This window comes from Schistocerca serialis, chromosome 8 (assembly GCF_023864345.2).
Source record: "Schistocerca serialis cubense isolate TAMUIC-IGC-003099 chromosome 8, iqSchSeri2.2, whole genome shotgun sequence".
Taxonomy (NCBI): Eukaryota; Metazoa; Arthropoda; class Insecta; order Orthoptera; family Acrididae; genus Schistocerca; species Schistocerca serialis.
This window is the reverse complement of record NC_064645.1, coordinates 317250106-317276227: the sequence shown is the minus strand read 5'-3', so window position 1 is coordinate 317276227 and position 26122 is coordinate 317250106. Positions and strand designations below refer to the sequence as shown.

Below are 26122 nucleotides of genomic sequence, written 5' to 3'. Positions count from 1 at the left end.
AAACCTAACTAACCTAAGGACATCACACACATCTATGCCCGAGGCAGGATTCGAACCTGCGACCGTCGAAGCCACGTGGTTCCGTACTTAAGCGCCTAGAACCGCACGGCCACACCGGCCGGCCCACTCATCAGTGATGCAAATGCTAGTGACAGGGAAACGTTATGCCGCAGCCATAAAAACTGGACTGTGGAGCGATGAAAGAAAGTCATTTGGTCGGATGAACCTTGCTTCGATCTGTTTCCAACGTCTGGTCGAGTTTATATCCCAAGAGTGATACCTGGGGGGGGGGGGGGGGCAGGTAGATTGGTGGTGATTACGGCAGCCGTATCGAGGTATTACGTGGGCTGCATTACATTACTGCCATGGATTATGCCACCAGTCTGACTGACCAGGTCCATCCCACGGTACAATGTTTATTCCCCAATAATGATGTTGTGTTCCAAGAACACAGGGCCCCTTTCCACACACATCACATCGTCCAGGACAGGCTTTGTGACCACGAGGACGATTTGTCACCCCTCCCCTGGACACGATGGTCACCAGATGTTAATGAACCTTTGTGGTCTACTTCGGAGAATTTAAATTTGTGTGAAATCCTATGGGACTTAACTGCTAAGGTCATCAGTCCCTAAGCTTACACACTACTTAACCTAAACTATCCTAAGGACAAACACACACACCCATGCCCGAGGGAGGACTCGAACCTCCGCCGGGACCAGCCGTACAGTCCACGACTGCAGCGACAAAGACCCTCGGCTAATCCCACGCGGCTACTTTGGAGAGAAGGAGGCATGATCGCTATCCACCTCAACATCGTTACCTGAACTCGTCACTATTTTTCAGGAAGAATGGTATAAGAGGCCCTTGAGAACCGTACAGGACCTCTATTTATCCAGTCCGAGACGAATAGAATGGCTTTAAATGCCAACGGTTTTCCTACACTGTATTAGACATAGTAATGTATTGCGTTTTTGGAGTTTCCGTATTTTTGTCCAGCCCCTGTAGATGTAGAAGTACACGTAGATATGAGATCCAGTATATGGTATATGGTACACAAGGTGGTACGGCATTGCAGGGAGGTCTGAGGGCGGTGGTGTGGACGGACGCGGTGCAGACGCTGGTCATGTTCGGCGGGGTGGTGCTGGTGGTCGTCAAGGGCACGCTCGACGTCGGCGGCTTTGGCGTCGTCTGGAGCCGAAACGTGGACTCTGGCCGCATCGAGCCGCCGCTGTGAGTACGTCGACTCCTCTGGCCCACCACGTCTAGTGAACACGACACATATCGCTACCACACTGCCCACACAGTACGCTCTACATTTAGAAGTCTCATATTGCAGATTCCATATTGATTCAATCATGGTTCATTTCCTGAGCTTGAATAAACTAAAATGAATGCCTACTTATATTGACACTCTTAGCACTGACACAACATATCCAATGTACGTGATAAAAGTAAATAACACACTGACTGCCTGCATGATGTTTCTCGTTTATTGCTGTTAATTCCGTTGTGCCACAGTTATGTTTGTACAGTCTTAGACTTAAAAACTGGCCGCCGGCCGGCCGCCACAGAGACTAAGTCCAAGTCGTTCACTTAAGGTGGCCAATAAAACTGACTGCCCCTGACAACTAAGTCCGGCCATCTGCACAATCTGGCAACGCTGTAAGATGGGGAAGTGACAAGAGGAAGTGTTATCTACTTCCGAGGAGTTGTCGGATTGTGTGAGCCCGTGGTCTAGTGGAGCCGGCACGGTAGCTCAGCGTGTTCGGTCAGAGAGCCGGTTGGCCTCTGTAATAAAAAACTGAGTGCAAGTATCAACCACCGAACTTGAACAGGATGTCTTGCGACGTCAGCAACGACCGAACACAACGATCAATAACGAACAAAATGCAAAAAAAAAAGTGGAAACCGTCGTCCATTCTAAACTTATGGTCGCCTGTTCGCGTCCGACTGTATTTTTTTTTTTTTTTTTTTTTTTTTTTTTTTTTTTTTTTTTTTTTTTTACGTTTCGGCACTCACCTAAAGTTATGAGTCTGATTGAACATCGAACATAATTCGCTTCACATTCTACCCACCAGTAATAACAAGCACTTCTACAAACAATTCCGCAGGACAGCTCATGGCTCCGACGTGATTAGAACAGCATACACTTAGCGTTTCCTCGCTGTGCAACGGCTACCGGCCACCGGCCAGACGCCACCCGCCGCCTGAAATCCGGCGCCGTTCAGGTCAACGCGGCGCGACGCTGTCAGCGTATGTGTCAACTGTCATTTTCGAATTTGAAGCTCTACTTATTATCTTACAGTTAAGCATTAGATTTTGCATACCTGGAAATCATGAACTACGGTTAAGCATTGTAAAATTGAGTCGCAAGTGGAAAAAGCTGTAATATCTGCAACACAATATATACTTTTGGCATAACAGAGGGGTGAATGCAGAGGAGGCAGCTAGAAAGATTTGAACTGTGTGTGGAGCGAGGACTTTTGGTAAAAATACGCCAAAAAAGATATTCTTGTTTCAGCAAAGATCGTTCTGGCATGAATGATTTTCCACATTAAGGAAGTCTCGACTACTGATATATGTGATGGATTACCACTTAACCATGATGCGACATTTGCATTCAACAGGAAAAGTTCAGAAGTCCGGTGTAGGAGTACTGCTTGCTCTAATTCGAAACAAACATCACCGGAGTGACTATTACTGAACGTCATCAGGTCGCTCATTGAGCATTCCTATGCAGTACTGTTACTGGTAACGAGTTATGATGCCTTTACCGTTAACTTTCTAAGTAGAAATGAAAGGCTGAGCCCCACCAAAAGACAAACTCGAGCAAAGGGTAGTGTGAACATAATAGTTTACATCTGATGGCACCAAAAATGTGTTTTGGGCTACGAATTCTGCTCCAAGGAGTCTGTGCATCACAGCAGGAATGTGTTGCCAACAACTGAGACACCTTTCGGTCGCAGTGTAAGAAAATCGACCGACAAAACTACATCACCTGTCCTACTGTACGATAACGCACTCTGTTGATTTGAGAAACAAAACTATGCAGGAGATTGATAGGAAAGTCGTCTTTCAAGCCCTTGAATTGATAGGGAAGTCATCTCTCAAGCAGTTGTCCCTCTCGTCATATACTCGTAGAATTTTACGTTTCCTGTTCCTGATTGATCAACCGTCAAGAGAATTCATTTCTAGACGAAAATACTCTTCAAACCACACTGGTTTAATAACATCGTTAGAAGCAGTAGGTTTCCACGGGCGTGGAATTTGTAAACTACTTTAGCATTGTCAGATTGTTTTAGATATCGAGAAAGAAAATTCTGCTGCTGATTAATTTCTCTTTGATGATTAGTGTTGCGTTCAGTAAACTAATGGAAAACGCAATTAAAATATTCACTGTACTAACACAAATTAAATTCAGCTCACTGCAGAAACATCACGACGGCAGTCTATCATAATAAAGCATCAAGTATCTGTAAGACGATTGCGCCTATTTTAACACTAATTAGTAGGATATTACCGACTTTTGACTTCAAAAAGGTCTGTATTTACTTCATTTTCTGTACCATTCGCAAGTATTATGAAAATGTGGCAGTTCATAGATAAAATTATGTATTCACAACAAAAAGTATAATAACGGGTTATTTTGCCTGTCGGAATACTCATATGGAAATTATCAGCATGTACTTGCTAGAACGCTCAACTACCTTAATAACACGTCATTCTGGATCGAATACAACTCGGAAAGTGACGTAAATTTGACGTTTCCGTCCATCTCCTGACGTCTTACTGAATGAAGTGTGAACTGCACGTACAGCTGTGTTGCCGGCCGCATGGATTCTGTGAAATGTTGTGGCAGTTGGCAGTCATTGCTGAATACAGACATGTGCAAATATCCTCACTGCTCTAGGGAAACTCGCCTTTGTTGCATTTTTCCCATACTGTAATTGGCACAATAACATAAGGCTTAGTCTGCTGAAGAACTTGATGCCTAAAAGTCCTTAAATAAGAATCTCCGAGCGGTAGTAATGCATGAAAAGAAACATATTGTGGGACAAAAAAATGGACAGCACCCTGATTTTTGCTTTTCCGATAGCGCCTACGATAAGAATCTGGTGTCATATTATGCTTCAGAACCCTAAACTATTTATTTTTACTTTATACTAAAACAAAGGCTATGATATGAGATGAGGGAATGACTTATATGCTTCCAGGAATTTTAGTTTTTCGTGTTTATTTTCTCACTTCATAATAAAACAAGGGCGTTGTTATGAGAAGATGAAATGAAATATACGCTTCCAAAACATAATATTTCCTTATGTGCTACCACTGCGTGCATGGAAGCTCTGCAGCTAATTTTTGCGTCTTAGATAAATTTTTGTATCATCTCACATTACTTTGGGAGAATGTTCCCATAGTTTTGTGATTCAAATAGAGTGGACATTTCATCACTGGTAAATATTCTGATGATACCCGTTGCAATTCCTCCATGGATCATGTGAGTAGAGTCTCACGTTTGCTACTATAAGAACATGGAGGTAGTGATGTCCGCTCACTGCAGTCTGTGCCATGGTGATTTCTTTCTGTTTATGGCGAAGTGTCTGCTGCAGTGTCCACGCTCAGCCAACATAAACAAATCGCGGCAGCATTGGGCACTGCTAGTCGCTGCACTTACGAGCCGCGACAACAAGAGCGCACTGTCTCTTCTAACGATATTATGGAGCTAATACATCTTACTTACTTAACGTAATATGCGGGACGCGGGTTGGGTAAAAATTCAGTTTTTAACTTACCATCGCATTAAAATACTTTACAGCCATATTTGATGCAATATTTATTGTTAGTTGTCTCTCTAATGTTAATAGTATTGATTCAGATTGCGCGTAAACACGAAATCACACACACACACACACACACACACACACACACACACACACACACACACACACACACACACACACACACACAACAGTCATTGATTCCAGTGAGGGTGACGACTACTGTGTGTTGAACAACATTTGCTCCAATCAATTCCTCAGTTGGCGTCGAGTGAATGAGATTTTTCAATTACCTTGCATTGCAAGAATTGTAAGGAGGAGACTGAAAAGAAATGGATTTGTATGCTAAAGAGCTGCGACAAAACAAAGCTTGAGCGATTATCAGATAATTGCCCACATGGGTATTGTGGACAAGTATACTTTTAGTAACCAACCCACCCACCATCATTACCTAAGATGTATCGAAGGCGTAGGGGCATTGATTTCATTAAGTCATCGATAGTGTAGCGTCATGGTTTACTTCCCACCATACGTTTTCTATATTCGTCCAAAGGTTGCTTGCATTTGTAGGTCCACATGACAATGGCCTTGTTACTTCTGCCCACATATTCTCTATCTGGTTGATGTTCGGTGATCGTGTAACAAACGACAACAGATTGATCCTCTCTTGGCCCTGGAACCAATCTTGCACTGCTCTGGTATGATAGATGGGGCACTGTTCCTGTAAATAAACTGTTCTCTGGTTACTTCATATATTTATATTCAAATAACGTATTTGTAATAAGCACATTGTATTAGTATTTTCCATAGTGTTTAAGGATTCAGGCCCTGTCATAGATAAGTGATCGAGATTCAACAGTCCGATTAAGAATGTGGTTTACCCAGTCTATCGTGTATGATGAGAGCCGTAGTCGGATATCCACATTAAGACTGACGGGCTGATTCCGATTAGAACGATCCGGTATCGAAATGAAATTACAGAAATCGGAAAATTTGAACGTCTGCAATGCAACAATGCTGGCACATAATTCCTTTGATGGAGTAACATTTAGCAACCGTCTAAGAAAAAGTGAGAAATATGTCCACTAGCAGCAATGCAACGTAATTATAACCCACATTTATGCGATGGAAATATTGAGTCGAACAATACACATCTACTTCAGTGATGGGAAGATACACCATATCCGATTTTCTGATGACATGATGATGATGATGATGATAATCCTGTGTGGCGGATAGGGGAAAGCCTCCCACATATGGGTGGTAGCGAGGAAATCAAATAATTGGGCTGAACCAAATACTAACACAATTCTAAACGGCTACTCTATCCGTTGAACACAAAATCCAGACACGTCTTGACTGAAAATCACCGGTACTCTGGTCACCGTCTGTTAGCTCAACGAGCTCAGCTGAAAATATTTTCGTCCAAAAGGCTTCAGCACCCTCTGGTCCTGTCTGGTCCTGGTATCACCCAGGCCATACCAATGAAACAGAAACAAATATGAACTGTTCAAGCAAAGTCAACTTTACCCCAGGTGGTACACAACCCGCCCGTCGAAAGGCGGCAGCTGGATTTTCGGATTCTGGGGAGTCCAGGATAGCACGGCAGAGAATATCGGAGATCTCTGGTAAATTTCCCTACAAGCAGAAAACATGCATTTACAAACTAAACATCGATACATTGATCCAAACACGAAAACTATATAATCTCACATAGAAAAACGACCGACAAAAAATTCTCATGCTTGCTCTTCGAGAACAAAGACTAACTGACTTGCATTACGGGAACCATCGCATCTTGAAGAGCAAAACACAACAAAAGATAGCGAAATGCGCACCAATCTTCAGCATGGCATTTCTCGAACACAGATCTATCATCACCTCTGTCAAAGAAATCACACCCATCAACAATTGACTTATGACTATGCTCATTCAGAGCCCTAATAAAAAATATACACTCATCAATGCACATGCCCAGACGAATATCGAAAATAAGAAAAACACCGAAAATGTACATTTATACTCCGCAAGCCACCCAATGGTGTGTGGCGTAAGGCACTTTACGTGCCACTGTCTTTACCTCCCTTTCCTGTTCCAGTCGCGTATGGTTCGCGGGAAGAACGACTGCCGGAAAGCCTCCGTGCGCGCTCGAATCTCTCTAAATTTACATTCGTGATCTCCTCGGGAGGTATAAGTAGAGGGAAGCAATATATTCGATACCCCATCCAGAAACGCACTATCTCGAAACCTTGACCGCAAGCTACACCGCGGTGCAGAGCGCCTCTCTTTCAGTCTCTCCGACTTGAGTTTGCTAAACATCTCCGTAACGCTATCACGCCTACCAAATAACCCTGTGACGAAACGCGCCGCTCTTCTTTGGATCTTCTCTATCTCCTCTGTCAACCTGACCTGGTACGGATCCCACAATGATGAGCAATACTCAAGCATAGGTCGAACGAGTGTTTTGTAAGCCACCTCCTTTGTTGATAGACTACATTTTCTAAGGACTCTCCCAATCAATCGCAACGTTGCACCCGCCTTACCAACAATTAATTTTATATGATCATTCCACTTCAAATCGTTCCGCACACATACTCCCACATATTTTACAGAAGTAACTGCTACCAGTGTTTGTTCCGCTAACATATAATGATACAATAAAGGATCCTTCTTTCTATGTATTCGCAATACATTACATTTATCTACGTTAAGGGTCAGTTGCCACTCCCTGCACCAAGTGCCTATCCGCTGCAGATCTTCCTGCATTTCGCTACAATTTTCTAATGCTGCAACTTCTCTGTATACTAAAGCATCATCCGCGAAAAGCCGCATGGAACATCCGACACTATTTACTAGGTCATTTATATATTTTGTGAAAAGCAATGGTCCCATAACACTCCCCTGTGGCACGCCAAAGGTTACTGTAACGTCTGTAGACGTCTCTCCATTGAGAATAACATGCTGTGTTCTGTTTGCTAAAAATTGTTCAATCCAGCCACACAGCTGATCTGAAATTCCGCAGGCTCTTTATTCGTTTATCAGGCGACAGTGCGGAACTGTATCGGACGCCTTTCGGAAGTCAAGGAAAATGGCATCTACCTGGGAGCCTGTATCTAATATTTTCTGGGTCTCATGAGCAAATAAAGCGAGTTGGGTCTCACACGATCGCTGTTTCCGGAATCCATGTTGATTCCTACAGAGTAGATTCTGGGTTTCCAGAAATGACATGATACGAGAGCAGAAATCATGTTCTAAAATTCTACAACAGATCGATGTCAGAGATATAGGTCTATAGTTTTGCGCATCTGCTCGACGGCCCTTCTTGAAGACTGGGACTACCTGTGCTCTTTTCCAATCATTTGAAACCTTCCGTTCCTCTAGAGACTTGCGGTACACGGCTGTTAGAAGGGAGGCAAGTTTTTTCGCGTACTCTGTGTAGAATCGAATTGGTATCCCGTCAGGTCCAGTGGACTTTCCTCTGTTAGGTGATTTCAGTTGCTTTTCTATTCCTTGGACACTTATTTTGATGTCAGTCATTTTTTCGTTTGTGCGAGGATTTAGAGAAGGAACTGCAGTGCGGTCTTCCTCTGTAAAACAGCTTGGGAGACTTCAACTCTGTATTTGGGACAGAAAACCCCTATAGAAAAATCATTGGTACAAATTCAACACACCGAAACACTTACACCAACGGCATATGTCTGACTGACATTTGCCAACAATTCAACCTCAAAATGTTGTCTACCCACTTTAGGAAAAAAAAAACAGTTCTCAGGTAACATGCTTGGCTTTCGTTCGCCTTTCGAGACTCGCTTGGAAGCCAGATTTTTAATTCTTTTGTAGCAGAGCTACAAGCAGGCAGATACAAACTCAATAAGGGAATTGTAAGACAACGCTCGAGCAAAATTCGTCTTGCTACTTTTAGTACCTCTTAGTGTCAGTGAGAAAACCTTATGGTACTGCAAACTTCATAATGCCACATTTGTTTTCAGCCGACATATTTTTTGTTGTGAATACATAATTTTATCTATGAACTGCCACATTTTCATAATACTTGCGAATGGTACAGAAAATGAAGTAAATACAGACCTTTTTGAAGTCAAAAGTCGGTAATATCCTACTAATTAGTGTTAAAATAGGCGCAATCGTCTTACAGATACTTGATGCTTTATTATGATAGACTGCCGTCGTGATGTTCCTGCAGTGAGCTGAATTTAATTTGTGTTAGTACAGTGAATATTTTAATTGCGTTTTCCATTAGTTTACTGAACGCAACACTAATCATCAAAGAGAAATTAATCAGCAGCAGAATTTTCTTTCTCGATATCTAAAACAATCTGACAATGCTAAAGTAGTTTACAAATTCCACGCCCGTGGAAACCTACTGCTTCTAACGATGTTATTAAACCAGTGTGGTTTGAAGAGTATTTTCGTCTAGAAATGAATTCTCTTGACGGTTGATCAATCAGGAACAGGAAACGTAAAATTCTACGAGTATATGACGAGAGGGACAACTGCTTGAGAGATGACTTCCCTATCAATACAAGTGCTTGAAAGACGACTTTCCTATCAATCTCCTGCATAGTTTTGTTTCTCAGATCAACAGAGTGCGTTATCGTACAGTAGAACAGGTGATGTAGTTTTGTCAGTCGATTTTCTTACACTGCGACCGACAGGTGTCTCAGTTGTTGGCAACAAATTCTTACTGTGATGCACACACTCCTTGGAGCAGAATTCGTAGCCCAAAACACATTTTTTATGCCATCAGGTGTAAACTATTATGTTCACACTACCCTTTGCTCGAGTTTGTCTTTTGGTGGGGCTCAGCCTTTCATTTCTGCTTAGAAAGTTAACGGTAAAGGCATCATAACTCGTTACCAGTAACAGTACTGCATAGGAATGCTCAATGAGCGACCTGATGACGTTCAGTAATAGTCACTCCGGTGATTTTTGTTTCGAATTAGATCAAACAGTACTCCTACACCGGACTTCTGAACTTTTCCTGTTGAATGCAAATGTCGCATCATGGTTAAGTGGTAATCCATCACATATATCAGTAGTCGAGACTTCCTTAATGTGGAAAATCATTCATGCCAGAACGATCTTTGTTGAAACAAGAATATCTTTTTTGGCGTATTTTTCCCAAAAGCACTCGCTCCACACACAGTTCAAATCTTTCTAGCTGCCTTTTCTGCATTCACCCCTCTGTTATACCAAAAGTATATATTGTGTTGCAGATATTACACCTTTTTCCACTTGCGACTCAATTTTACAATGCTTAACCGTAGTTCATGATTTTCAGGTATGCAAAATCCAATGCTTAACTGTAAGATAATAAGTAGAGCTTCAAATTCGAAAATGACAGTTGACACATACGCTGACAGCGTCGCGCCGCGTTGACCTGAACGGCGCCGGATTTCAGGCGGCGGGTGGCGTCTGGCCGGTGGCCGGTAGCCGTTGCACAGCGAGGAAACGCTCGAGTGTAAGCTGTTCTGATCACGTCGGAGCCATGAGCTGTCCTGCGGAATTGTTTGTAGAAGTTCTTGTTATTACTGGTGGGTAGAATGTGAAGCGAATTATGTTCGATGTTCAATCAGACTCATAACTTTAGGTGAGGGCCGAAACGTAAAAAAAAAAAATACAGTTGGACGCGAACAGGCGACCATAAGTTTAGAATGCACGACGGTTTCCACTTTTTTTTTTTCCGAGGATCGAAGGATCAGGAAGGGGATGTAGTGGGTTTGTCGATGTTGTTCTATTTATTTATTTCTTTAAGTTTTACAACATTTTTAATTTTCTTTTTTTTTAATTTTCACTTTGTATTGTATTTATAGATTTATTTGTGTTTCGTTACAACGAAAGATCCTGCAAATGCCGTAGCCGAGCGTCCGAGTCGTCTTCTCGTCTGTTGGGGGGGTTTCCCCCTATTCCGTCCATAGAGGATCAATATGCTCCAGGATTCTTCTTCATTTTCAGCGTCTCATACCCGGAACGCCCCAGTGAGCAGGAGGATCCGCAAATAATGAACCTAAATAATTTGCGAAACGAGTTCTGTACTTCGGGTGGCGGCTGAAAGCTGCATGTGTCGTCATCAATAGGGACCAGTAATCGAGTGTGCCTTTGGGAGCATTGCAAAATATGTAGTAAACGGCCATGCCTTTTAGCCAGTTAACGGCGTTCGTTCTGGTTGATGGAAAGTATACGCCGTCGGGGCGCAATACCTCATCTGGGAAGATAGACTCCGGCAATTGCCGCAAGAGTAACGCCAGCATGCGCTGCGTCAGTAACCAGCACTCGCTGGTCGCGCACAAGTCAGACGGTGTGCATCCGAGTCAACGACTGAGCATGTCGGGCACAAGGGATCGTCTGTCAGATGTATGTAATGTAGCCTCTGACGAGTAGCGAACTTCCCATTCACAACCACGTACCACAATGAACGCACCGTCGTAGGTAGAAAAGGCGTGTGTACCGCTCGCCAGACCGTGTTCCAGGCAACCGCAGGATGTCTGTGGGCGACCGTATTTACAGGTTGCTGCTGTTGATAGAGGCGATAATAGTCTTTCGTGCTGGGCTTCCGTGTCGTCGGAAGTTCTGACCGTAAGTAGCTGAGGTCAGTCAAGAACTCTCTGATGTGGGTGAGTGCCGGTGAAATGTGTCCTACAGAAACCGGGGGATGCAGAGAGTGTGGTGCCACTGCCGCTATCAGGGCGCCCGTCAGAGTGGCGTGGGCAGAGGTCCATGTGCGGCGCATAGTGTTGAGATAAAGCGATCGCGCACGGTTATATACATTAATTAAACCGATACCGCCCGCGCGCTGCGGCAGTGTCAGGGTGGCGTATTGGACTTTAAAAACCAGACCGGTGCTTACGAAATGTCCATATGCTGCTTGAAATCTGTCGGCCATCGTAGCCGTAAAGGGAAGGATATGCGCAAAATAGTTCAGTTTTGAGACAAGGTAGGTGTTGACATAACGTGTTCTGAGGAGCATATCCAAGCGACGCAGTTTGTTGTCCTGCAGCAGAGCGCGTGTCTGGTGTAGGAGCCGGCGGAACGTAGCCGCCGCAGTGCGGCGGACATTGCTATAGAATTGTACTCCTAAACACTGGAGTACGGGCACCTTGTCAAAGGGCACCGCCGTTGTGTGGGAAAGCCCCCCTCCGACCTCCATGTATTTTGTCTTCTTCACGTTAATGACGCTCCCAGCGACCGCCCCGTACTGGCGTAGCCACTGAAGCGCCATATGCATTTCATCCTCTGATCTGGCCAGGAACACCACGTCATCGGCGAATGCACCACAACGAAAGGTCACGACCCGCAAGGAGATACCAGTTAATCGCTGCCGTAGACCATGTAAAGCTGGTTCAAGCGCTGCAGCAAATAATATACCCGACAGGGGGCACCCTTGTCTCACTGACCGTCCAACAACAATGTGACCAGACTGATAACCGTTGACCATCATGCGGGAGCGCGCTCCATGGACCAGTCGTAGGACCACCTGTGCAGACTCCGGAGAGAGGCCCATGTGTTGCAAAACTGCTCGTAAGAAGCCGTGGTTGACGCAGTCGAATGCGTGGTCAAAATCTACGGTAACAAGGGCGCCTCGTATTTTGCAGGCCGCCGTCAAAGCAATTACGTCGCGGTGTGCTCCTAACGCCGTATGAATGTTGCTGACACCACCTAAACATGTCCGATCGGTGTGGATGGCTTTCCCGATAGCGGTGTGGAGACGCGCGCGGAGATACGGGCGAAGATCTTGTAGTCGTTGTTGAGGAGTGTGAGTGGGCGAAAGTCCTGCCACCTACAACCACCATTCGGTTTCGGCACTGGGATCAAGATGCCTTCTGTGAATTCTGTGGGGACAGTGAAATCAGGTCGGATCAGATCTTGAAATATTTGGAGCCACTTGTCGCCCGTAAGGTCGTAAAAAGTGCGGTAGAATTCCAGGGGTAAACCGTCCGGTCCAGGCGACTTGTTCGGTGTTCTACGTGCCAAGGCCGATGTCAGCTCTTCGGGTGTAATGGGCAACAGCAGACTATTATCGGGTGCCACGTCCCGAGGGGCGGGAAAATCGTGCAACAGCTCGTCATAATCACGTACATTTCGCGGATATTCCATGTACAAGGTCCCATAGTGTCTGGCAAACGTGTGCGCGATGTCCGTTTGTGTCACTGCGCGGCCGCCCTCCTCCGTGTTTACCGCCGTAATGAGCTGACGTTTGCGGTGGCGCCTCTCGCGCACAATGTGATACACTGACGCTGTTTCGTTGGGGATACAGTCTTGCACTCGCGCACGGATGCGGACACCTTCTAGCTGCTCTGTCTTGATGCGGAGTAGACGAGCTTTGATGCGTTGTACGGACATCTGACGTTCGGGAGACGGCGGTTGCGTCGCCAGCTCGCGTAACGCTGTATAGTAAAATTCCGATGTTGCCCTTTGCCAGTTCGATTTGTCACGCCCGTAGGCCATCAAGGTCTTTCGGAGTGCAGGTCTGACACATCCCAGCCACCACAGCAACATGGAAGCATACATGGGCAGGCGCCTGATACATCGACGCCACGTGTCAGTGACTGCTCGCCGACACGCTTCCTCGCGAAGGAGGGAGACGTTCAGCGTCCACGGGCCCTTGCTGCGTCTTGTGAGTTGTCGAGGTAAGGTGACAGTGCAGATGTACGTGAGATGGTCCGTGAAGGCCGTCGGCCAGAGTTCTGCATCACAGGTTGCTGTGCGGAGGCCACGCGAGACTTATATCCGGTCCAGACGACTGGCAGAATGGCTGGTAAAGAGCGTATATCCACTCTGGGTCCCATGATGTAAGAGCCATGTGTCGTGGAGCGCGAGGTCACGTATCAATGCTTGTAGAGCCGGGCATGGGACGTAATGCGGTATCTGGTCCTCGGGCCGCAGAACACTGTTAAAATCGCCGCCCACTATGTAATGGTCCATATTGCCTTGCAAAAGTGGGGCTACCTCCTCCGAATAGAAGACATACCTGTCACCACGGTGCGAATTACCGGAGGGAGCGTAGACGTTAATGAGGCGGACTGCGCCAAGTGTGAGTGCGATGCCTCGCCCGTTCGGCAAGTACGTCGCGTCCTTCGCGTCTATGCCATCTCGGAGAAGGATGGCCGTTCCTCCTGCACCATCACCTAAGGGTAGGCTGTAGGTGGTGTAGCCATATAGGTCTAAACGCAGCTCGGGACGGACCTCCTGGAGAAGGGCAATGTCCAAGTCTGCCGCTCTGATCATGTCGTGTAACATGCGGGTCTTGACAGTGGAGTGGACACCATTTACATTGACTGTTCCCACACGGTATGACTGAGACATATCAAGTGGCGGAGGCAGTGTGCTGGTGCAAGCCCACAGTGCTATGCTTTACTGTGCCGTATGAGTCCCTGACTGGCAGACCCCTCCGGGCTCAATGTCAGCCATGGGCTCTGGTGGAGATATCGATGTTTGCTGTGAATCATCTGCCTCCATATCGTCTGCCCAATCACCAAGAGACGATTGTGATGCCATTGGTGGCTGGTCGCTTTCACAGGAGCCCACATTTTGGGAGTCGACACCATGCGCCTCGTTTTCTGGGCCACCAAATTTAGGAGAGTGTTCCTTGTCTTCAGGCACCTTCTGGTGAATGATGCCACTGGAGTCTGTTGCAGTTGTGGACGAGTCAACGAAGTCGAAGTCTTCCACCGGCTTCACATCCCTGTCCTGTTCTTCAACTGACAATCGCCTCTTTTTGTGTCGCTTGGGTGATTTTTGCTTTCGGGTCCGAGATTCGACATCCACTGGAGGGCGGGGCTCGACACAGTCTCGGTCGCTAGAAACCCCTGTGTCCGATCCCGACAGTGACGGTGGCTAGATGCCCACGACGCTGCGGTGGGTAGAGGCTGTAGGAACCTCTGCACCGTTGGGCTGCGGCGTCGTCGACGGCGCTGACTCTGCAACGGAGCTGGCAGCGGCTTGAGGAGGTAGCAGGTTTTGATCATCCATCACATCATGTCGTGCCGCCTCCACATATATTAGCGGGAGAGAGGTCATAGTGGATCGTTGGGGAAGTTCATTGCGGGGCACCTGAACGAGGCGGCGCTGCAGACACTCAGTTCTAACGTGGCCCTCTTGGCCGCAGCCCAAGCAGGTCCTCGGTTGTCCATCATATATAACAATTGCGCGGCAGCCACCAACGAAAATATATGATGGAACGTGCTTCTTAAGTTCTATGCGCACTTGTCGTATCCCGTTAAGGACAGGGTATGTTTCGAATGTGTTCCATTTCTCCTCTGTGTGGCTCAGAACTGTGCCGTATGGCCGTAGCGCATCAACGACTAGGTTGGCAGGAACTTGGAACGGTAGTTCAAAGATGCGCACGGTACGCACCCCCAGACTAGCATGGTCAACTCCTACCATGCTCACGTTACCGTCTGCGGGACAGAAGCGAAAGCCGTTTGCAGATCGTTGGAGTAATCTGTCGCAGGCCGCTTCGTCAATCAGTTTGAGGTACACTGTGCTGGTTACAATAGACAGATGAATGCCTATCAGTTCTTGTGGTTCTATGTGCATGATGTCTCGTAGAAACCGTTCAATTTCATGGGCCTTCGGTCTTGTGTATGATGCGTTGAACGTTAGTTTGATTGTAGCTTTTCGATATGAGAACGCCATGGCGGGTCGGTACAGGTACTATAAGGCAATACAACGACGCGACCGCGCGCTAGCTGTTAAACAACAATACCTGCGGAGCACTGCCCGGCGCGCCGAGCCCGTCCGCACGGTATCACGGCTGTGAGCCGATTTAGACCACGGGCTCACACAATCCGACAACACCTCGGAAGTAGACAACACTTCCTCTTGACTCTTCCCCATCTTACAGCGTTGCCAGAATTGTGCAGATGGCCGGACTTAGAGTTGTCAGGGGCGGTCAGTTTTATTGGCCACCTTAAGTGAACGACTCGTACTCACTCTCTGTGGCGGCCGGCTGGCGGCCAGGTTTTATGTCTAAGACTGTACATATGAAAGAAATGACAGAAATTCTGAAAGCTACAAAAAAAAATAGGAAAGTCACTGATTCAGATGGTATTACTACGAAACTGTGGAAATACGGAGAGTTGTTGTTACATGTAAGTCTTCTTCAAATTTTCAGTCTATGTTGGAAAAATAAGAAGGTATCAAAAGACTGGCTAAAATCCGAAGTAATTTCTATCTTTAAAAAGGACGATAAAAATAAATGTAATAACAATCGAAACATAAGCCTTCTGAATGCAGCCTATAAATGAAATGCCAAGATCTTGAAATCAGGATTTAAAAATATCATGGAAAAGCTAATGTCTGAAGGGTAATCAGGTTTCCAGGAAAGGACGAGGAACTATTGACAATGTTTTTACACTGCAACAGGTTATAGAAAAGACACGAGAGTTCGATGTGAAAACCCATCATACTTTTGTGGATTTTGAGCAAGCAGTCGATAATGTGAATATTGAAATGCTGTGCAATATTATGGAGGAACGAGGTTATCCATTTCATCTTCTAAATGCTATTAAAAGCCTATATGCAAAAACATCAAAATTGTTATATGTATGGGAATATATAACAACAAACCCGATTAACACAGACGAAATGGGTGTTTCAAAATTACATTAACAACCTGACAAACTTCAAGGAGCTGTAGCAAGTGTCTTGAGGAACAAAATGAGGTTAGGAACTAATATCCGGAAATATCCAACGACTCCACAAAGCGTCGAAGTAATTCTTGCCGGCGCCTGTGGAAAGATCTTCTACAACAATTTCCGCGTTCCACATTTTGGGTGGAGGTTGTATGGACTCAAAGAAGCAAAAAATGTCCAGTAAACTTGGGCTCTACAATACATATCTTAAAAGTAATACTTGTTCAATAAGGCGGGTGTTTCACTGTCGTGAAATGAATATGTTCTCACAACCCTTACAGTATCCATTTTTTTTCTCGGTCCATACTACCACCTCTGAAAGTTGTCTACACCACAATCTTAGCAACAATAGCACCAGTGCATATACTCCACCGTCAGAAGTTTCAGAAGGTTTTTCGCTTATAACTTTCGACTACTTCGTTTCCCGACCAGAGTCACTTACCTCAAATTGATGAATTTATTCTTCTCCATTATCCCTGGAAGTCTTTATCATCATCGTGGAATCGTCCTGTGTACACATACTTACACAGGCGCCTGTGCCTTTAACTTCGGCACTTTGTACCGTATTCGGATGACGTTTCCGGGAACGGGTTCCTATCCTCATACTGTTCCTGAAGACGACTTCTACGTCCCCTTGTAGCTCATCAGTGTAGTTTTTGAACATCCTGTATACAGATGAAGTTATAAGCAAATGGAAAATTTTGAAACAAAAATTGAATTCTTTTAGATCGTGCCAATAGACTAAATGTTATTCTACACGCAGAAGACCTAGTTCTAATTACAGAGAATGAAGATGACCTCCAGACGGGAGTCAGTGAGTTGCACCAGGTAGCCTCAGATTACAACATAACATTGTCAGTAGATAAAATGAAAGTCATGGCATTTCGTGGCAGATAGTCAGAAAATCTAAAATAGTCTCGAACCATTAAATCTTGGAGGAAGTTAAATATTTTAAATATCTAGGATGCGACATCAATTACGAATATAACCATGAGATGAACCAAAAATTAAATAAATTTACTTCCATATGTGGAACCATTGCAAAAAGTTTGTAGAATAAATCCAGAGAAGGAACCAAGCTGAAGCTTTTGTAAAACAATAGCAGTACCAACACCTATTTGTGGCAGTGAAGCATTGGCAACAATAAGACGCCAAGAAAGTAGAACAGAGGCCCAAGAAATGGAACTTCTAAGAAGAGAAGAAAGCTGTACAATGAAAGATCGAAAAGGAAATGAAGATGAAAGGAAAGGTTTAGGAATATATAACCTAAACAAAAATAAAGGAAAATAGGGTAAATAGAAGGAGCATGTAGATCGTATTGGTGGAGAAAGATTCCCGGTAAAGGCTATCAGTTATAAATGCACTGGAAAAAGAAATGTAGGAAGACCATACGAGAGAGAGAGTACCGTAACAGGCAGTTTACCTAGTACGTGAAGTAAAGAATAAGAAGAAGAAGAAAAAGAAGGCATAATTTTGGGTAAAATGATGCGAATACTAACCTAATGTTATGTACTGATATCCGTAGCACACAAAACAGCCAGCATTCTCCTCTAGAAATGAAAATAAACGCTTAACGTTGGTAAACGAGACTTTATACTATTTCTGATAAACATGAGGACGTGTTGGAAAGCAGTGTCCTAAATTTTTTATGTGCAAACCCTTAAAACATTTTAAATAAAACAAACTATAGTGTTCATATGTACATATTTATTTCTCAACGTAATCTCCCTGGCGGCGAACACATTGCTTCCAACAAGAGTTCAGTATGATGATACCGTCATTGTAGAACGTTTGACTTCGTTCACAGGACCACATCCTGACCTCTCCTTGCACCGATTCATCAGTATCAAATTGAAGTCCTCGAAGAAGTTCTTTAAGTTTTGTAAAAATATGAAAGTCGGATGGACCCAAGTCGGGTCTGTATTGGGATTGATCTAAGACAGTGAAACCAAGACGTCGGATTCTCGCTGATGTCGCAGTGCTTGTGCATGGTCTGGCGTTTTAGTGCTGAAGGAGAGGATGCACAATGTGTGGATGAACCCTTTGAATTCAAAAATTGGTTACAGCACGCTGTTCCCACGCATCGGAGTAATTACGTTACATACCGCCATGTTGCACGGTTGAATCCGGAGTCCTCTAGCAGCAAAGGGCTGCAATTATGAGGACATGAAGAATAAAGATGTAAAATGTTAATAACGTTTGTTTTCAGAATGAAGTTTTCACTCTGCAGCGGAGTGTGCGCTGATATGAAACTTCCTGGCAGATTAATGCTGTGTGCCGGATCGAGACTCGAATTCGGGACCTTTGCGATGGTAGAGAACTTGCCCGCGAAAGGCAAAGGTCCCGAGTTCGAGTCTCGGTTCAGCACGCAGCTTTAATCTGCCAGGAAGTTTCATATCAGCGCACACTCCGCTTCAGAGTGAAAATCTTATTCTGGAAATATCTCCCAGGCCGTGGCAAAACCATGTCACCGCAATATCCTTTCTTCCAGGAGTGTTAGTTCTGCAAATTTCGCAGAAGAACTTCTGTGAAGTTTTGAAGGTGGGAGACGAGGTACTGGTGGAAGTGAAGCTGTGAGGACGGGTCGTGACTCGTGCTTGAAGAGCTCTGATGGTAAAACACTTGCCCGCGAAAGGCAGAAGCCCCGAGTTCGAGTCTCGGTCCGTCACATAGTTTTAATTTGCCAGAAAGTTTCAACATTTGCTTTCTTTAAGAATTTTCACTTAAAGAAAGGTAGGAGGCATTACTTTTCAGCACGCTTCCGTACTTTGATAAATCACATTTCCTAGAAAAATAAATCAAACTAAACATAATACCCGCTGCAGGTGGGGAATTTTTGTTTCATATGCCAAGAATGTTAGAACACAACAGTGCGGAAGGGGGGAGGTATGCGATAAAAGCCGATTACTCTTTCGTTTTCTGCTCACTGGATGTTCTGTGAGGGTAAGTCAACAAATATATGCACTTTCCCAATCTTGAACGTGGTACGAACTTCAACTGTAAGTAAGCTTCGATTAATAAAGTAAACAGCTAATCAGTTGCTGCAAGTTTAAATAAATAAACTCGACTTAGCTTTTGATAACACTATGAGTATCTTCTTAAGAAGTACGTCGTGCTACTTGGTCACATTTATTAAAACTTATTACATTAATCACAAACGAACCACATGAACTCACATACAGTAATTATAACCAAAATGTCCATTGAAATTGTAAGAGTGAAGTAGCTATTGCTTTTGAATGAAGGAAAACATCGAACACTTTTTATGGAATGCAATCGAGTAACACAGAAGAGGAAGATACTCCTAGTAGTATCGAAACCTAGGTGAAATTTAAACAAATAAACTTCCGGCAACTGATTGGCTGTTTATTTTATTAACTGACACGCACTTTCGTCCTAATCGCCTTTAGTTTGGCAGTATGGCTTCGTGAGCTGGCCAGCCGCTAAATTGCGCCATTCTCATCACTTGTGACGGGTCTCAGTGTTGTCACATAAGTTTTCTTCGCTGTTTTGCGACGTAAAGGTGGCTGAACTACTTTCGATTTGCGCCAATGAAGAACAGTGTTTAGTAATCCGTATTTTGTAGTCTAAAGTTGACCTGGAGCTGAAATTCACCAAAGACGAGGGTAATGTTTCCTCGCGGCCATGTCCTTAGCAATAAACTGAACAGCTCAAAAGCGTAATGGCAGAGCTAAGAGAAGGACCTATAATTACATCCATTATTGATGTCAATATTAACAAGTCGTGATCTGATCTTCAATAACTGACGAGTGACTGTTGAAGTGGCATACCGAATGCATTTCAGCCGTGGTTCTGCATATGATGTCATCGAGCTCAACTATCATAAGATCGGTGAAAGACGGATCCGAAAACAGCTAGACGAAGAGCACTAGTGCATCTGCCAGCAGCTACTGGGCCGTCATGCTAATGAAGGAGAATTTATTGTAATGGATCATCACTAGAGATGAAACACGATTTTATCACTTTGAACCAGAGTGCTAAACGCAGACCATGGTACGGAAACAACGTGGGTCTCCTGCAGGAAAAGTGACACGTATAGATTTTTTTGTGTGGCCCCATCAAGGAGGTCCTTATAATGTGGAGATGTCTCTGTGCATCTACCAGACCCGCAAAGTGTCATCTCTCCTCGAAGAAAAACGGATAGAAAATGAAGGAACTTGTGAATCCACACGACACAGTCACATAATCTGAGGGCAGCTGATGTTCCTGCACTACCCGTGGCAGAGAGGAGCCCCATACATGACAGTTCTGTGCTTTTTCAACACCGTGCAGAGTAAAACGATACTCGTCCATTATTCTCTGGCCACGTTTCATCCATTTCCATGCACGCCAGAAAACGAAGGGAAAAGTCAAGGCTTTGTAGCCTATCTTGTGGCTTCATTTGGTGCACATTCTGAATCTTGTAGGGATACCAGTGTAAAATGCGCTGCAAAATCTTTTGAACTGTTGACGAAGGGAGAGACAATTCCCGTGACATGACTCGAGCACTGGCTGCAGAATTTGCGGAATATCATGCACATTCGGCTGTAACAACAGGAACTTCATTAACAACTGCCGTGGGAATGGGCCGCGTCCCTCTCCCTGATACATCATTTAATTCATCTGTTTCTTCAAATTGTTTGATCATATTCTTTAATCTACTTATTGACATGGGTCCTCTTCGCAGTTGTTTCTACCAGCGACACTCCCGCAATGCAGTGCTACTACTGCTGCCTTTCGGATGAAGCACCTTTACCAGCAGTGCACGGTCTTTCCTCTCAATAGCCATTGCATTTCACACGGAGAACTTCAATCTTCTAAACCCTTTACACCGACACTCCCTTTACAAAAGAAATCAACATGAATCGCCAAGCAACAAGCAGCATACTGATGTCGAAACAGGAAACATATCACATTCTTGATGAAGATTTCTAGGGGCTCCAGCCGGGTGCTAGCGTTGATATCCTGCGACGTTTCGGGAAGTGTCATACTACCTATCTTCTGGCGCCAGAAGATGGGTAGTATGACACTTCCCGAAACGTCGCGAGATATCAACGCTACCACCCGGCTGGAGACCCGAGAACTCTTCATCAATAGGTTACGCAGGGAAAGCCTACAGTCACATTTCACATTCTGTTATAGCGCCATTTTTCACGTGGTGGCAGGAAGTGGAACTATTGCTTTTCGCCATACACTGACAGCGCACCAATTAATGATCGTACCCATGATGTTTCAGTGTTCTGCGATGCATATATCTTGCACTGCAGCGCTCTGAACACTGTCATTTAATTATAATCACATGGGTCCCTAACAATAGAGAAACAGAGATAGGGTAACGCACAGATTCCCCTCACCTGCTCACTAGTTGTGCGAATGTCCAGATAAAGACTCCAGATCCACGCAAATGCCAGCGAAGTCTTTTCATACAATTTGTTCACAATATTCTGAACGAATTCTAAGGGAGGTGCGGGGAGGAGAGGAATCAGAGTTCACCCATTGACTCCCAAAACATTGGCAACTTGGGGGGGGGGGGGGGGAGGCGGTAGGAGAAGGACGGGTAGAAAAAAGCCACACTTCCGCCACCGCCACCTAGTGCTGTAGGCCAAAGTCGGCTGACTTCTGTTGGCTTCTGCAAGTCCATAGCCGGGATACCCTCGTTCAGGACGTTATGATCAAATAGTAGTTTTAGTAACAGTGGCTACATCTATTGTCAGTACAGCTTTTATTACTGCCACTGGTATGTTGTGCCAAATTAATGAACTCCTCAAACTAAAATATCACATTATTATTCTTACATTTTGTAAGTTCATAAAACCGGTATAACGCAACATTAAACACTGTTAAATATTCTTGTCATTGTGACAATGACAGCCGGCCGCTGTGACCGAGCGGTTTTAGGCGCTTCAGTCTGGAACCGCGCGACCACTACGGTCGCAGGTTCGAATCCTGCCTCGGGCATGGATGTGTGTGATGTACTTAGGTTAGTTAGGTTTAAGTAGTTCTAAGTTCTAGGGGACTGATGATCTCAGATGTTAAGTCCCATAGTGCTCAGAGCCATTTTTTTGACAATGATAAAAGACATGATGTAATGCAACGGAATCCAGCGTTGCTTCGATCGGCTGCGACGCTACATGCGGCTGATGACGCGTGGCTCTCGCCCGCAGGCTGGGCTGGGACCCGACGGCGCGGCTGTCTCTGGCCAGCGTGCTGGTGGGCGGCACCGTGCACTTGATGGCCATCGCCAGCGTCGACCAGATGATGATGCAGCGCTACCTGTCGCTGCCCACGCTCGCCAGGGCCAGGCTGTGAGTACGCCACACCTTTCTCCAGGCCATTTATATCGCTGAGTAGGAAGTTAACAACCTTTCCATTACAGCAGTGTTGCAAACATACCGCATGCACTATGATCCGCTTGCTTCCTCTGTATTGGCGACAACTGTCCATACGTCAGCGGGACGGCAGTTCTTTCTGTGAAACGAGGTAGTCAGGGAGGTTTTCAGTCTACAAGGGGAGGCTAGACGCTGCGACGCACTGATTTCCATTAACTTAATCCTGCCAGTTGGCAGTCACTCGAGAGTAAATAATGTGAAATAGTATGTACATTCTCTTCCATTTTCCAAAACAATGGAGGTCAAAGGTCATGACGCAGCGCCCATTTTGGAAAAGATGAATTTGTTAGAATACTCGAAAACAAGATTCTTTTTTCTACGTGTCACGCCCACATCCAACAAGTTCGCAAAAAATCAAAGAACTGGCGATCTCAATCTCTTACAAATATTGTGTATTGAACCGGAGGACCTAGAAACGATGGAGAGGCTTCGTCCCTGCCGTAGCCCTCAGTGGTTCACAACCCGACAACAGGCTATAGCAGTCCACTCAACTCACCGCCGCCCCACACCGAACCCAGTGTTACTGTGCACAGTTCCCCCCCCCCCCCCCCCACCCGCCCTGGGAACAGGAGGTAACGTCTCACACCAGAGGAGTGTAGAGTAATTATGGTGTATGCGTACGTGAAGACTGGTTGTGCAGCAGTCGTCGACATGGTGTAACAGATGCGGAATAAGGGGAACCCTTTCGCATTCGCCGAGACAGATGGAAAACCGCCTTAAAAACCATCCACAGGCCGGCCGGCACACCACACCTCGAAACTAATCCACCAGGCGATTCGTGCCGAGGATCGACACGCCTTCCCGCTCGGGAAGCAGCACTTTAGACCTGCGGCTAGCCGGGCGGGCTTGTTACAAATATACTTCAGATTGAAATATCGCGCTAACTGTGGCAGTGGTCAAGTGATATAAGATCAGGTAACAATCCATTTCTGTACATTGAATGATATCGACCTGCCACACTTGCTGTTCCTGTTAGGATTAAACCATCCCTTTACAGGTCCAGACACATTAATGAGACCACCGCTTTTGTTTGATATTAACGTGCAGTAATATCTCACTGACGGCAGGCGGCAACACTAGCAGTGGAGGGTATATAAAGTGTGTCGGGTGGACACAGAAAACGCTGAAGTCGTTATCATATGAGGAAACATAGCGAGTTACGTGACGTACAAAGAGGCACAATCATTGGCTTTCGGGCCGAGGGTGGAAGCATTTCCGAAATGGCTAAGATTGTAAACTGTTCGGATGCTGCCGTGGTTAAAGTATACCGTTCAAGATAAAATGGTTGCCTCTGAACTTCACTGACTCTCTTGCTGCACGTCTCACAGCGGTCTTCATCGCAAAAGTTGGTTAATCAGGCTTTTGAAAGGCGGTTACAACAATGCGACTGGACGGTATTGCAGAGTTCTATTTTAATGTCGCCGTTATTAACGGAATAGAGATAGCAACTGGAGTAACTCGGTCAAACAGCCTGCTCTTGTCCAAGGTCTCATGTGCTTTGAGCACCAAGGATGATATGGAAAAGCAGTTTACGAAAAAGGAGCTCAAAGTTAACTTTATTTTACTGGATCTCCAGGACTCTGCTGCTGCTGCTTACTCTAGGCGTAGGTGAGTAAGTTTTTCGCGTAAAAGCCATGTGATAGCCTATGGACTTATAGCCGCGCATCTCTCGAATTCTTAGGTTTGCACCATATTTAATATGTACGGAGATGTTCGTTAACCTGACAGTCATCATTTTCTTAGAGCTTTCATCCCACTTCAAAGCGGGGTCCGCCTTGTTATTAAGAATTTGGCAATGATAGCGTCAGAGGGTGTCCAGATGGCCATTCTGTAACCAACCCGCACCCCCTGGGACGGAAATTAGTGTACCCATGCTGTTGCATCTAGTGTAAGCCATGAAACAGTGCGAACGTTTTTCAGATATCTGCGAGTCGTGTAACTGAGGCGGGACGTGGGGACCAGCTCGGTATTCACCTAGTGGGATGTGGAAAACCGCCTAAAAACCACATCCAGGATGGCCGGCACACTGACCCTCGTCGTTAATCCACCGGGCTGGCACTCCTACCAGAGTTCAGGAAGCAGCGCATTAGCGCTCTTGGCTAATCTGGCGGGCATTCATTAACTTCACATTATTAATTCCAATGAGTCACTTAACAGCAATTTATTCATAGTACACAATAAGCATAGAAAGTAACTGATCTGCTGTCTGTATGTACATAAAATGCCTTCATCTGCTCGTTACCCTCAGTCGGTAAAAATGGTGCTCTCAAAGGATTACATTGTCGTGCGTCTGTCTCTCTGTCTCTCTCTCTCTGACTGTAAAGACCCCTTTTTCTCAGGAGCTAGTAGGTGTATAAAGTTGAAAATTATGTCAGATACTAAGGTCCACGGACCCTTGGCGGAGTTAGAAATTCAAGCTTGTAAGTCAATTCAGTCAAAAGATAAGGCCATTTATGTTACATATTTTGATACTCGCAAACTCCCTCATCGAAAGCTATAGGGCACTTCCATCAGAATTATGAAATTTGGCAAGAAGCAAGGTTTGACAGTAAAAGTAAAGGATGAAATTCGAAAATTGTTTATTTATAATTATACAACAAAAAAATCATTTTGACATTTCTTACCCGTCTGTTTGTCTGTCGCCTGTTAAGACCAATTTTTTTTTTCAGTAACAGGTAGACGTATCGAGTCCAAATTAATGTCACATACTAAGGTCTACGCTCTATTCACGGCGTCAAATATTTAAGCTACAAAGCCAATGCGACCAAAAGATTATGTCACATGTTTTGACATTCGAAAACTCACTCGTTAAAGCCTAGAGGGAACTCCCCGTTGAGGTAGCATCATAAAATTTGGGAAGCAGCAAAGTTTTACAGTTCAAATAACGGAAAAAATACCGAAAATTGTTAAATTTTAACTATATCAAATTAAAAAATCATGTTGCATTAGAACATACATTGTACTAATCATCCGTCAAAAGCATAACAGCGAAATATTCCTTCAAGTAAACATAAAATATAAGTTGTATCCATGTTGTAGTAAGTAAATAAAATTATTAAATATTCCCTCTCCATACACAAAACGGTAGACCCCTGCTCGCTCCTTTTTGAATGTCAGGGCTAGTCTCAGTAACTACCGTACAGATCTTGATAAAGGTTTTCTTAATAGTAGACTGTTTACGAGGAAATTTTATGTGTACAATTTATAAATATGTCGTAACCAATTGGCTGAACTATCAAAAATTACAAAAGCTAATACTAAATTACGCCAAAAAAATTAAACTTAAAACTCGTTTGATGTG

General features: G+C 44.8%; 1 protein-coding gene across 3 annotated transcripts in view; it reads left to right on the top strand.

Annotated features, from left to right (window-relative positions):
• The window catches only part of LOC126416410 (sodium-coupled monocarboxylate transporter 1-like), a 253907-nt gene that overhangs the window by 122454 nt on the left and 105331 nt on the right, over positions 1-26122 (top strand). For all 3 annotated transcript variants that reach the window (XM_050084124.1, XM_050084122.1, XM_050084123.1), the window contains exons 7-8: positions 1079-1233; positions 22597-22737. In XM_050084124.1, coding sequence (XP_049940081.1) covers positions 1079-1233; positions 22597-22737 — 296 coding nt within the window. The remainder of the gene's footprint in view (positions 1-1078; positions 1234-22596; positions 22738-26122) is intronic.